At 45.8% G+C, this 12,800-nt stretch overlaps 1 protein-coding gene across 12 annotated transcripts in view; it reads left to right on the plus strand.

Moving 5' to 3' along the window:
* LOC119461243 (chromatin assembly factor 1 subunit B) overlaps positions 1-12,800 on the plus strand; it is a 50,360-nt gene that overhangs the window by 4,239 nt on the left and 33,321 nt on the right. Inside the window, exons 7-12 of one of the 12 annotated variants that reach the window (XM_049672142.1) lie at positions 200-296; positions 4,712-4,799; positions 7,486-7,652; positions 9,514-9,608; positions 10,861-10,900; positions 10,980-11,105. The exons of 6 other annotated variants lie outside the window; for them this stretch is intronic. In XM_049672142.1, the coding sequence (XP_049528099.1) occupies positions 200-296; positions 4,712-4,799; positions 7,486-7,652; positions 9,514-9,608; positions 10,861-10,900; positions 10,980-11,105 (613 nt within the window). The remainder of the gene's footprint in view (positions 1-199; positions 297-4,711; positions 4,800-7,485; positions 7,653-9,513; positions 9,609-10,860; positions 10,901-10,979; positions 11,106-12,800) is intronic. 5 more of the 12 variants (XM_049672143.1, XM_049672132.1, XM_049672131.1 and 2 more) reach the window with 5 other exon arrangements.

The following is a 12,800-nucleotide window of genomic DNA, read 5'->3' on the forward strand; positions in this document are numbered from 1 at the left end:
ACATTGATGACGTCTGTGACATCTGCTGGTCACTCCAATACCAGCGCAATTTAATTAAACATATCACAGGTTAATCACATGTTACCATGCACCATATGGAGACCTTTTTTGATATTCTGGGTGGTGAAGCATGTCACGTGTTAGCAAAATGTTGTGTTCAGATTCATATAGGCTAATAAGCTTCTACTATTATTTATAGGCAAGAAGGTGTCTCTGCTGAACGAAAACAAAGGCTTCGTCCAAGGTGTTGCGTGGGACCCCAGAGACACCTACTTCACCACCCTCAGTTCGGACAGGTAACTGTTTGCTGGTGTTATGCTTTTTTTTAGTGTAAAGGTCTTTGTATTACACCATGCAGACAGACATTGCCACATGGCATATTGTGATGAAGTTGGGCCCAGGATCATTTCAACAGATTTGGCAGTCAGTGTTCTCACACTCATAACATGGACTAAACATGAGCAAACTATGTTCGTTGCCTAGAACAGCTGGGTGCATGTAACTGCATGCAATTGTCCTACTTGCTTGCATTGAGTGCGGAGAGTTGTCATCAATTTGGCCATTGAGGACATGCAGCTCGTCGTTGTCCAAACTCTAGAGGTGTTTATTTGGCAGAGCTCGGAGCAGCGCAACGTCGACGGGCAGGGCAGTCACAGCTTCCAAGCACGAGAGCTGTTGCTGAGCGGGAGCGCTCAACTTACTAGCGTTTAGAGCCAGTAGCGCTGAATCCACTAGCGTCTTTCCTCTTCGCTACAATCACCCCCGGGAGCGATGAGGGAGCCGTCCGGCAACATAACAGCTCGTCATGCTGAGCGGGTCGTAGTAACGCTTTAGATGGTCGACATGGACAATGTCACGTCCATGGCAGCGCATGTCTGAAGATGGCGCAACTGGTTCTATTACATAGTTCACAGGAGATACGCGTTCGAGAACACGATAAGGGCCTTCATACTTCGGGACCAGTTTTGATGAGAGGCCAGGGGCAGTGAAAGGGACTGAGAGCCACACGAGTGCTCCCGGATCGAAGGTGACCGTGCAAGTGGCGTCACCGCAAGTGCTCCTCTGGTGCTCTTGATCATCAGAAGTAAGGGCCCATGCTAGGTCGTGGCACTCTTTTGCATGCCTGACCATGGCAGAAATAGGCACGCACGCGGATGCATCCGGCCAGTACGGTAGAATGGTGTCGATGGTGTGCGAAGGGTGTCGACCATACAGTAAGAAATGGGTGAAAATCCACTGGGGCAGAATAGCATCCAAGTTCGTGTGGTCAGAGGTGACGCACATTGAAAGCATGTCGCCGAGCGTACGGTTGAAGCGTTCTGTGAGGCCATTCATTTGAGGATGGTACGCCGTAGTCGTACGATGAACAACGTGGCACTCTTTGAGAATCGCTTCAATTATTTCCGACAGGAAGACGCGTCCGCAATCGCTGAGCAGTTCTTGAGGTGGACTATGCCGCAGAATGAATCGGCGAAGCAGGAGTAAGGCAACATCGCACACTGTAGCTGCTTGGAGAGCGGCGGTGATCTACTGCCACAATGGCCCAGCGGTTACCAGCCGACGTCAAGGGAAGTGGCCCATACAAATCGATGCCAACACGCCCGAACGGCCGGGTAGGGCAGGGTAGAAGCTGCAGACCAGCTGGCGAGAGCTTGGGTGAATATTTCTTGCGCTGGCAGTCGGGGCATAAGTGAACAAACTTTTGAACGTAGTTGTACATTCCTCGCCAGTAGTAGCGTTGTCAGAGGCGCTGGTAGGTATTGAAAAGTCCCGAGTGTGCCCACTGTGGATCAGAGTGGAACGATGCGCAGATTTCAGAACGCAGGCTTCGAGGTACTACTAACAACCACTGGCGGCCGTCTAAGATGCGCAGAAGCCAAGAACGCTGAGCTGGGGTGAGGCCATCGGCAATAGATGAATTGAACACACCTGTGGGCAAAGGGTCGAATGTAGAGAGAGAACCGAGCGTGTTGTAACTGGTGCAGGACGTGGCTTTGGGAACATCCATAATTTGTACGTCGTCGATTACCTCCACATGGCCAAGACATTCGCCTTGAAGCAGCATCACAGGGTATGAGAATGGGTTACAGATGAAAATAGCTGTGGAGCTCTGTTTGATGTTCACTGTCGCAAAAGGTAGCAGCAGACCTTTTCGAATATAAAAGCGGCCAGACGGAGAAAGTAGTGCGACGGCATCTGAGAGGCTGCTGCAATGCATTGAGACAACCACTGACGAGTTGGGAGGAACGTTGGTGTCGTGCCCGACGAGCAGTTTGTTCGTAAAAGAAGCATTATCAGCAGGCGTCATATCTGAGATCGGCGACAGTTCTAGTTTGGCCCGTGCGCAATGAATAAGAGCATTGTGGCGGGCAAGAAAGTCCCACCCCAGGATAACTTCGTGGGAGCACGAAAAAATAACAATAAATTTGATGGCGTATACAACGTCCTCGATGAGAACACGAGCGGTGCACGCTGCTATCAGGTGAATACGCTGTGCGCCTGCTGTGCGGAGGGATAATGACCTTTCGAAGGAAGCGACAAAGCTTTGTGTCCATAACTGATATAGCGGCTCCGGTATCCACGAGGGCATATGTGCGCACACCATCAATTAACACGTCAAACTACGTTGAGGACTTTCACGTTTCGACAGCGTCGCAGCTCTTGCCTCATGGATTGCAACGATTAGTTTTCCTCCTCCCAAGCTATGGGACAAGGCCGCATCAGTGATGGGGAGCGTCGGTGTGGAGAAGGTGAACGGCGGATGTTGGCAGACCGGCGGAATGGTGGTAAAGCAGCCCGAGGTTCGTCGTCGTAATATGGGCGCGGAAAACCCACCATAGGACTTGGCGCATATGGTGTAGCGCTAGACGACTGCACACGACTACAGTGGCGTGCGACGTGGCCTTGCGTAGCCGCACGCCGAACATGTCGGTCGATTGTCCGCTGTACGCCACCGAATAGCTGCGGCAGGTCCCATCCATGAGGGAGGACGCGTTGGATGTGGCGGCTGGAGAAGTGATTGCATGGCAGGCTGTTGTCGAGGCATAGCGAGGACTTCGGCGTATCTGAGAGGTCCCCGTTGAGGGAGTTGTTGAGGCTGGGTGACGACTTCCGTATAGCTGAGTGGCACACTCGTCAGGATCTGTTGGGGCCTGGCCATGACTTCGGCGTAGCTGTGAGGGGCAGCCGTAGGAACGCGCTGGTGGTGGTCAGGCAAAACCTCGTGCAGTTCTTGTGCTATGATGCGGCGAAGCAGCGGCGCAAAACTCGGCATTGACGACGGCTGTGCAAAATTCATCAATGAGAGTTGCCGGGCAACTTCCTTGCGCACGAACGCCTTCATTTCTGCGAGCAAAGCTGTCTGGTCAGACGACAGCCAAAACAGCGAGGTGTTCGTCACGCAGTAGAGATCGACGGGTCAGTGATCGCTGCCTGCGGAGTTCTTCATAGCTCTGGCACAGTGTGATAATTTTGGCCGCAGAGCGAGGACTTTTGGCCAGCAACATGTTAAAGGCATAGTCTTCTATGCCCTTCAGGATGTTTCGGATTCAATCAGACTCCGCCATGGTCGAATCAACTTTTCTGCATAGGTCCAGGACATCTTCAATATAACTGATGAATGTTTCGCCTGGCTGTTGAGCTCGTTCTCGCAAACGCTGCTCGGCACGCAGCTTGCGAACAGCTGGGCGGCCAAATACATCGGCGAGGGAAGGATAAATTTAGTATAGTCATGATGTGCCTTCATTCTGTGTCTCCGCTGTCCTGGAAAATAGTTTCTGAAAGCTGTTCACAGGCACGAACAGGAGGTGCTGCTGTAGTCAAGCAAAACTGAACATGCTGTAGCATGCACCATGTGCACCAACAGCTGATAGCGGCAGGTGTACTTATAAAGAAAAAAAACTGCTCAGACACATACCCAGCAATACATTTTTGCTTGAATAGTGCTACATGTGAAAAAGTATTATCCTGACTTCCCATCAAAAGTAACTGCTCTTCAACCCCTTTCCCCAAAGAGAATTAAGACAGGTGCAGGTTGCAGCCCTGAAGGTATACTGCACTGGAAGGCCAGGTTAATCTAGTTATCCTTTACTTAGTAGTTAATTCAGTTTTCTTATTTTTTAGTTAGCTAAAAGGCATCGCAATCGACTAGGGAGATCCTTGAAGCAAGTGAGATCAGTTGCTTATGAACATGATGCTACCATTGGCACTGTCCAATAGAGAGTTGCGGTATCTGGGCATCACTGATGGGAGTGACGTGTTTGCATAGCGGTTTCATTTTTTCGGGCCTGTTCATTATTTCTGTCTTTCTCTCTCTATCTCTCTTTTTTTTTATCATGTGTCAGCTCTTTCTGTACAGTGAAATGTTTTGATGCCAGCATTGTGTTCTTCTGTTCCTGTCCTGTGTTCTGTTAAAAATTTACAATATTTAATCTGGTTAGTCTTTCCTCAGACATGGGTACTGCTTTGAGCTCATTACAGCACGTCCCCGCCCCCCCTCTAAAGTAGGGTGAATGGAGTTTGCAACATGGCAGCAGCTGGGCAAGGCAAAGACATGGCTGTGAATAACAAGGAAGAGGGAGAATCGGACACAGTGATTCACTCACGAGTGTATACATCTGCGGAACTCATGCATCTACTTTCTTGAGCTATCACTGATCGTATAAACTTGTAACAAGCAGATATTGAGAAGTTCTGTGTTTTTCTTCTGCAGGGCATTGCGTATATTTAAGGTCGCCAACAAGAAGGTCGCCTACAAGATACACAAAGCTGTTGTCCCACACGAAGGGCTGAGCGATAAGGTAATTGAGATACAGTGCATAATAGGTATGGTTGCTGGCTTGTGCATTGTTTGAAAATTGCATGTTTATTGAATGAAAGCTCAAAGGAAAACGTTCAGTTAAACTAGGCTTGTAAAATAAAGTTCTGTAAAAGCAAAACATGGTTGGCTATGCATCATTCCTATTCCTGAAGCAACAACCTATGATGTGTAGGACAGTGTGGCCAAACGATGTTGTCAGTTGTTTAAGATATGTTACGCTGGGCTCGAAAATAAGTGACAGCGGATCTAGAAATTTTCGTAACCTCTTCCTGAACCATAAGGAAAATGCAAGAAGATCGGACAAAATTTGTGCATTCAAATTCTGATGCCTTATAATTATGGTAGTTTAGCGCTAAGTGATACACAGACACTAATGAACAGAGTGAACGAGGACGAGCGCTACTAGCAACTGTTATTGAACATGCCAACCACTGATATTTGTACAATTTGTATCACATGCACGCCATCGCATCACGAGGGAAGACACCTCGACACAAGGCTTGCGCGTATCAGAGTGACTTACATTGCCCGATTACGCCGCTGCCGAAAATTTACACCGGCAGTGACGTAAAATACACTTGGTTACTGCAATATTAGCTCTGTGTTTGACTGAGCTCTGTGCCACCAGGTGGCTGCACCATGCAGGCTGCTCACGTTTATGCCTCTGTCCCTCCGGTAAAGCGCCCAGCCCGCCTGCGTTTACCGGAATACAGGACAAGCTAGAACTCTCTATTGACGTCACAATACCCTGACGAAGTTTATGGGGTGCTTGCTTTTATTTTCTTTGACTGTGGTATGCCGTTTTTGTGCGCTCTCATAAGTGCCTGTCGTTCTTTCTACCATTTCCTGGAAAGCAGGCAGGCATTGCTCCTCTTACACTTGCAACTGCCAGCCTAGCCTGTTCCTCTAACCTTTTCTTTAATAGGGCCTGTGTCTTCTCTTCATGCCTAGTGAGAATTTTTTTTTTTTAATTCTAAATTGCAAAACTGATCATTGTAGCAAGATCTGTGTGCTTCCATTGCACGTGCAGCCCGACTTGCTTTTTAAGCATGAAGTACTCGTACGCACCATGAACCAAGGTCTTAATTACATCGTCAAAATCAAACAGCGCGAAGGGAACAGAGGACGATAGAATAGGACAACATGGGTGCTGTGATTTGTTTGCTCTGACAAAACATAAATACTAGATAGGCATACAATGGCACAGAGTGTATGCAAGATATGCAAGACGCATTTGTTGTGTAAAGTGATCTTGCTGGCCTTGATTGCCATGCTAAACGTGCCTGTTGCTACAACCCACCACCAGCACCACCATAGATTAATCGCCAACAAACAAGGCAGAGTCTTTGCCCATATGGTAGGCCTCGACTTGTTCCCAGGTGGTTGGTTATTTCTAAACAGAACCTTGGGTTTCCTGAAGCAGGGCATTGCAACGGTGGCGTCTACAATGCGTGGCCAGATTTGATCATTTGTAGACATTGCCACTTGCCTATGTTTGGACTATCCTGCAACCATATGTGGTGCATTACAGGAAACCTCACCAACAGCAAGTATTGACCTTTTGGCAAGTTAGATTGACATTTTGTCAACTTTCTAGCACCAATAAGATGCAGGCAACAGCGAGCAATACAAAGTACAGCAGACTATCGTTAATTCGACTTCGGTTAATTCGATCCTGACCGAAGGTCCTGGCAGGTGCTCATGCATTTCTATGGGCCCAAACATTTGTTATTTCGATCCTAATATTGGCCTTTGCTGGATAATTCGAACTTGGCCAGTCAGCACGCGTTCGCCTGACCCCTGTGGTGACTCCACTAGCGGCCCTTTAGTGGCAGTGTCTGTCTCGGCAGAGCTTAGGGAAAAGTAAATGCATTGAACACACATCACCCATTGAAAACACCTACTTTCACCAGCCCTAGGAAGATTTTCAAGCAATAACTGTAGCTCACATTGGCCGATTACGGTATTTACGTAATTCTAATGTGCACCCCCCTTCTTCTCTCTTTTTTTTTTTTTTCTTTGATAAAATTTTGTCGCTAATTGCCTGCGCGGTGCATTCGGGTAAAAAACGAAAACCGCTTTGCGGCGTTCGTATGCTTTACCGCATAACACATATGTACTGCAGCGAAGGTGACTTTAAAAACTGGCCACCATTGTGCAACACATTTTTCTTTTTAAAAAGTGGGTGCGCGTTAGATTTCTACTTTGTTTAGAAGGTTTAATGTAATTTCTACATTAGTTTTCTCCTTTGGACTCATAGAAAGTCTGTGCGCTTTTCATTCGGCAGCGTGTTAGACTAGCAAATACTGCCAAATGAGTCTGCGGTGTGTATTGGCATCTTGTTCAATTTGACCTGCCGGATAATTTGATAAATTTTGTTGGTCCTGTCAGGGTCGAATTAAAGGAAGTTGACTGTACACTGTGTTGCTGTTGTCTGCGTCTTATTACCACTAGAATGTTCACATTGCCTCACCAGCAGAGAGGAAGCTTGATAGAACAGATATAGATGCCGTTGCATTCGAAAGACGGCTGTACTCGTCATTGATGTACATTAATATGTGGATAGTTCGTGTTGTTTCATTTTAACCTGTGCATTCGTGTAGCACTCTTTGTTGTTCCGGGCCAAACACGATCTAAGTTCGTGGCATCTCTCCTTTTTTCATTAGGACAAAGGAACTAGGCTGTTTTATGATGACACGCTGAAATCCTTCTGTCGGCGGTTGGCATTCTCGCCTGATGGCGAACTGCTGGTTGCACCTTGTGGCATCATTGAGCAGGACAGTGGCAGAGTGGTCAACACAGTCTACATCTTTGCTCGGAGCGATCTGTCTGAGTGAGTTTTACTTATAACTTGGCTGCCTACAGGAGTGGTTTGCTGGTACTAGCTGCAGGTTTCTGGACCACCGGGTGGGACTGGGTTAACTCGTAAAGTGAAATTTTAATCATGAAATTGGGACGTCAGAAGCAGACAAACTGATATATTATGCACATTGCTCCGAATTATACCAATAATTTGTGGACGAGACTTCTGTAAAGCTCAATGTAAATAATAACCAGTTCATATAACCTGTAAACTAAAGCATCTAAGTTATCTTCTGACCAGGTTTCATTGAAATCTGTCCAGCCGTTTCTGAGTATGATGGCATTTCCATGTTTCGCATGCAGTTGAACCAGCAAATTTAAATTGGCCTCAAACTGCTGTGGTGGCTGTGGCATTGTGCTGCCGAACATAAGGTCGAAGGTTCGATACCCGGTTACCGCGTCCACGTTTTAATGGGGGGCTGAATGCAAAAGCACTTATGGGTTGTGCTTATGGTGCACATTAAATAACCCCAGGTGGTCAGAATTAATCCAAAGTCGTTCACTATGGCGTCCCTCAAAATCCATTGTGCACTTTTGTGGCATTAAATCCTCATAATTAAATTTTTGAAGGTTGCATCAAGCTAAGGCTTCTTCTTTATATAGCTGGTTGTACGCTAATTCCCACGGTACCGAAGAATAACTTAATATACAAGCCATGTTGGTCTAGTTTGCACATGTTAATCTTGAGCAGTATAATGCAAAATTTTTCATTTTGAAAGTGTTTTGTAGCTGCATTGAAAGCACGGAAAAAGTCTGTCTACTACCGCCGCTTCTCAGATAAGGCACAGGAGCATAAAAGAATTTATTTTTCCCATAATGTTAGCAGTAGACCATTTTCAATATGGAGAAGTATGTTGGTGTTCTGGACTTCTCTAGCTCAAACATTCCTGCAGCTCCTTGAAGAGCTTTTGCAGGAGAATGTTCCTTGAGCATTGCCTGAGAACCGTTTGTCATGATTCAAATGTTTATACTATAGATGTGGTTCAAGGGCACGGGGAATTTGGTTTTCTTACGTACTAAGTCTGTGCCTCAGAAGCAGCAATGGCTCTAGAGACTTAAAAAATTTAGTACATTTTTTTATCATCTTGTATGAATTGCACAGCCAGTAAAAATTCAAACAAGCATTTCTGCATTTTAGCAGCAGCAGAGTAATGTACATAATTAAAATAGTGCTGAAAGGTAAAATGAAAAGAACTTACTGTGACAATCTAAGGGACCTTGAAGAGGAAAAATTATAAAATTACCATTCTACAAAATAAAAAAAGAAAAAGCCACTTTACCATGAAAAAAAAAAAAAAAGCTTGGGTAAGTGAGAAAACTCAAAAACAAAAGGATGAGTGGCGATGAGCTGCCTTGAAGTTCCCACACCAGCTTGCCATGACGTCTTGGATTTTGTCGGCTATGGTCGAGCCTAGTTAATTTTTTATCAGTAGATTGACTACTGTACATTGTGTTCTAAAAGAGACTAAATCGGGACTTGGCAAGTATTATTAACTTTTAGCGAGTCACAACGACCCAAAACGAAAAAATAATTTGAAATTCATGACGTCACATTGACTTAACAGCACTGGCGTTTTGGTGTGAAATAAAAACGAACTTTACTTTGACCTCCATTCTTTTCTTTTTTAATAATCAACCTATTACCATGAAATTAATGATAATAGCATCATTACATCATAATTTATCAGTCTAGACTTGTTTAATTTCTCTAAATGTTCCTTTAATGACCCGAAGCAAACACTGCTATTGTAAGTTTTTTATAGAATTGCTGTCACTATGGTACTTACTAACAAGTTTATAAGCACTCCAGTCTGAAGCATGGCACTTTGCAGGCCGGCCTACTACTTGCCTATCGGTGAGAAGCCAAGCTTGGTGATACGCTTCTGTCCGGTTTTCTTCAAGCTGCAAACACCTGGTGCAAACGATGGTAAGTCCGAAGGGAGTCCAGTGCAAGGGCCACCCTAGCAAAGCGACGAGAAGCAGACAGTTTCCCTACTAGAATTACTAGAACTCACAATTACAAAGAGGAACTCTGGCACTGCGATTGTTCAGTTACCATGGGAACGATGGTTAGTACATAGATTTTTCTGATCTTGGTGCATGTGCCTTCAGACACCCTTGTGGCTTCGTTCACTATGTTTTTTCTACCTCTAATGGACTAAATTTCGAAGCGATCCTGTGTTTATAAACGCAATAGGCAATAAGACTCCGCAAAGGTGCATAATTGCTGTGAATTGTTGCGTTTGTAATGCTATATTTTGTAGAAAATTATCTGTTTGCAAAGTCGTTTGAGGCTAGAAAAACGAAGTTCAGCCAAATTCATGTACCATTCTCATGCTGGTTGAACTTCCATGCTTACGGCTCCTGTAGACGCAAGTGCCAGAGTTCCCTGTAGTAATTTGTATAGAAACCTCTGAGAGAGCAGACACGTGGTGAGATAAAAGCATGTGTGTCCTTCTGGAAGCAATTTTTAAAGGTGCGGAGTGAGGCAAGGGACTGACTTACATTCAAGTGTAATACCTCTTTTTATTGCGATAAGCGGATTTCTGCCGTCGCCGTGAGGTTCCATATGACGTCCAACGGCGATGAAATCGTCGCCGCACGCCGTATGCTCTATGTGCGAGTGAAAGCGCTTTCACGGGGAGTGAATGCACGGCGAAGAGCAAACGTGACTTCTGCCGTCGCGCGAAAGGCCATGGGGGGGAAGGGAGGGGAGGCGACATTTAGCTGTGGCACCAAATGCGTATCTATATAAAAACGTTGCGAGGCGAGAAGGTGGTAAAGACTTCTGAAGCTGCTCGACAAGTGTCCCATTCTGATCTCGTCGAAAACCTCCGAGCCGCCGTCAAAGGCACTGACAGCAGCCACCAATGCCGCGTGTGTTCGGTGTGAACGCAGGCAAGACGCTGACGGCGTTGGCAACAGTTCTGTGCGATGCTGGTGCTGTACATGTGCAAATTTATACAGCTGATAAAACTAACATCCTTAATCCGAATAGCTCTCTACTAATTTGCTATCGTAATTGATGCTTCACCTTTCGGGTGAAACTGTGTCATTTTTTCTACTGTCCGTTTCTCGGACCTTGGCTTAAAATTGAAGCTGTCTTTGATTCGAATAAATGTAGCACTTTCACCAGCTTTGGGATGTTGACAGAGACTTTGCCTCGGTTTTGCTTATAGATGGAGCCTGCAAGGAAGAAGTGGAGGAGCCGTTAATCAGGTAATGTGGATTCATGTCGCACCCTGGTGTCCTTTCCAATCCCTGCTCATTGGCTCATGATTGCCGTGTTTCCATGCAGCCTGCCGTACAGGATGGTGTTTGCAGTGGCCACGCAGAAGGCCATATTGTTGTACGATACCCAACATACCGTGCCTTTTGCCCACATCTCAAACATTCATTACACAAGGCTCAGCGATTTGACTTGGTATGTCCCATCACATTGACTCATTAATTGCAACTGACTGTTGCATAAATAGAGGTAATTATTCTAAGCAGCTCTTGCGGCTAAAACACTGGCTTGTTCACACTGGGGTACCATTTCAGGGAATATCTTGCTTAATGCTTCTTGGGTGGAGTGATTGCCCATTCCAATCGGAATCGGTTTGGCCATCATCTGTGGCAACAGCCAAACCTGAATTCGTGCAGTCTTTGTTGACTGTGGCTTGCGTATTTCCAGTTTGTCAAGGGCGCGGACACGCAAGAGCTGCGCGCCTTTGCCTGATGCATGTGTGAGTTGCAAGAGAAAATCCTGGGGACAGCGCATAGGTACTAAATACGCAGGACAATGCTTCAACAGCTCCGTTCATCCTAGCCAGTGGCAGTGCCACACGTTGTGAGAACCAGCAACTTAAGTTCCATTCAAAAACTGGATCAACAGCGCCATAACAGAGTCTGGTGAATTGGGAAAGCATGCACAAAAGAATACACAATTCACAGTAACAATGTTGTCATTATTCATAGGTCTGGCGGCCACTATGGTGGTAATCTACCTAGTGACCCACGCTTCGCGCTGGGTCCACGTCAGTCCCTTGGCAGGAACCTACACGCGAGGCCTGCTGGTGAAGCACAATAAGGTAATGAAGAGACTACTGTAACAACATGTCCTTATTCTTGGTCGGCAAGCCTGCATCGTGTAGTACCGGAGCTCCTGCACTCCGCGCTTCACACCGAGTCGCTTGCTCCCTAGGTGTAGTATCTAGGCACGTTTGCTCCCCATGGCAGGAACCCTCCGTGTCAGGCCTGGTGGCGAAGCATAGGTAAAGAACTACTGCATAAGTTAAAGGGGGAAATTATATACTAGTGCAGATTGAAAATAAAATAAAATTCCATTGAACACGCAGTCAAAATATGGACCTCCTAATCACAAGCGCCGTGCTGTGACCGCCACGCCGCAAAAAACGAACGGAGTGAGAGCTTATTCCAGAGTATTTATCCACGGTAGCATTGTGCAGCTCGGCTAGGGACAAAAGGCCTAAATCTGTCCTCTGTAGTACCTAGGCGCAGTCCGCACATAACTCAGGAAAATGCAGCGTATCACTCACATGCCTGCGTCATTGACAATACGGAAACACGCCTGTGGCTTGTCCAAGAAAACTGTTTTGAGCAATGGCTTGAGAATTAAACTTACCTGTGTGACACTATCACTTCCCAGGTGTGCGAAAATGGCAACACAACAAATGGCAGCAGCCCAAGGCATTTGTGTTGATCAGATTAGGTATAATTCATCATGCAACTGCTTTTATTAAGTCTTTGTGCCCCTTAATAGCATATGCAACTATATCAAGGTCATTTCTCTAAAAGCATTCATCTGTTTTTGAAGCTCACCATTGCTTCATTCAATATGAGTCAAGGGTCTCATTTGGTTCAAAACAGTGACCAAGATGCTCAAAATTTAAGAATGAATTCATTACTTTGCTTTCTTTTACTGAATTCAGTTGTTTTTACTCTAACATATTGCTTCTAAACAAGTTTTATTATGCACAAGCTTGCAGTGCTTTGGCACTTAACACTTGAGAGTTTGTACATAGTCAGCATCAAGCCTTCATTACTTATTGAGGTCATAGCAACGCGAACTAAAATATACACAAAGAAAGAGACACACAGGGACAAGTGCTTGTCC

The sequence above is a fragment of the Dermacentor silvarum genome, chromosome 8 (genome assembly GCF_013339745.2).
Source record: "Dermacentor silvarum isolate Dsil-2018 chromosome 8, BIME_Dsil_1.4, whole genome shotgun sequence".
NCBI lineage: Eukaryota > Metazoa > Arthropoda > Arachnida > Ixodida > Ixodidae > Dermacentor > Dermacentor silvarum.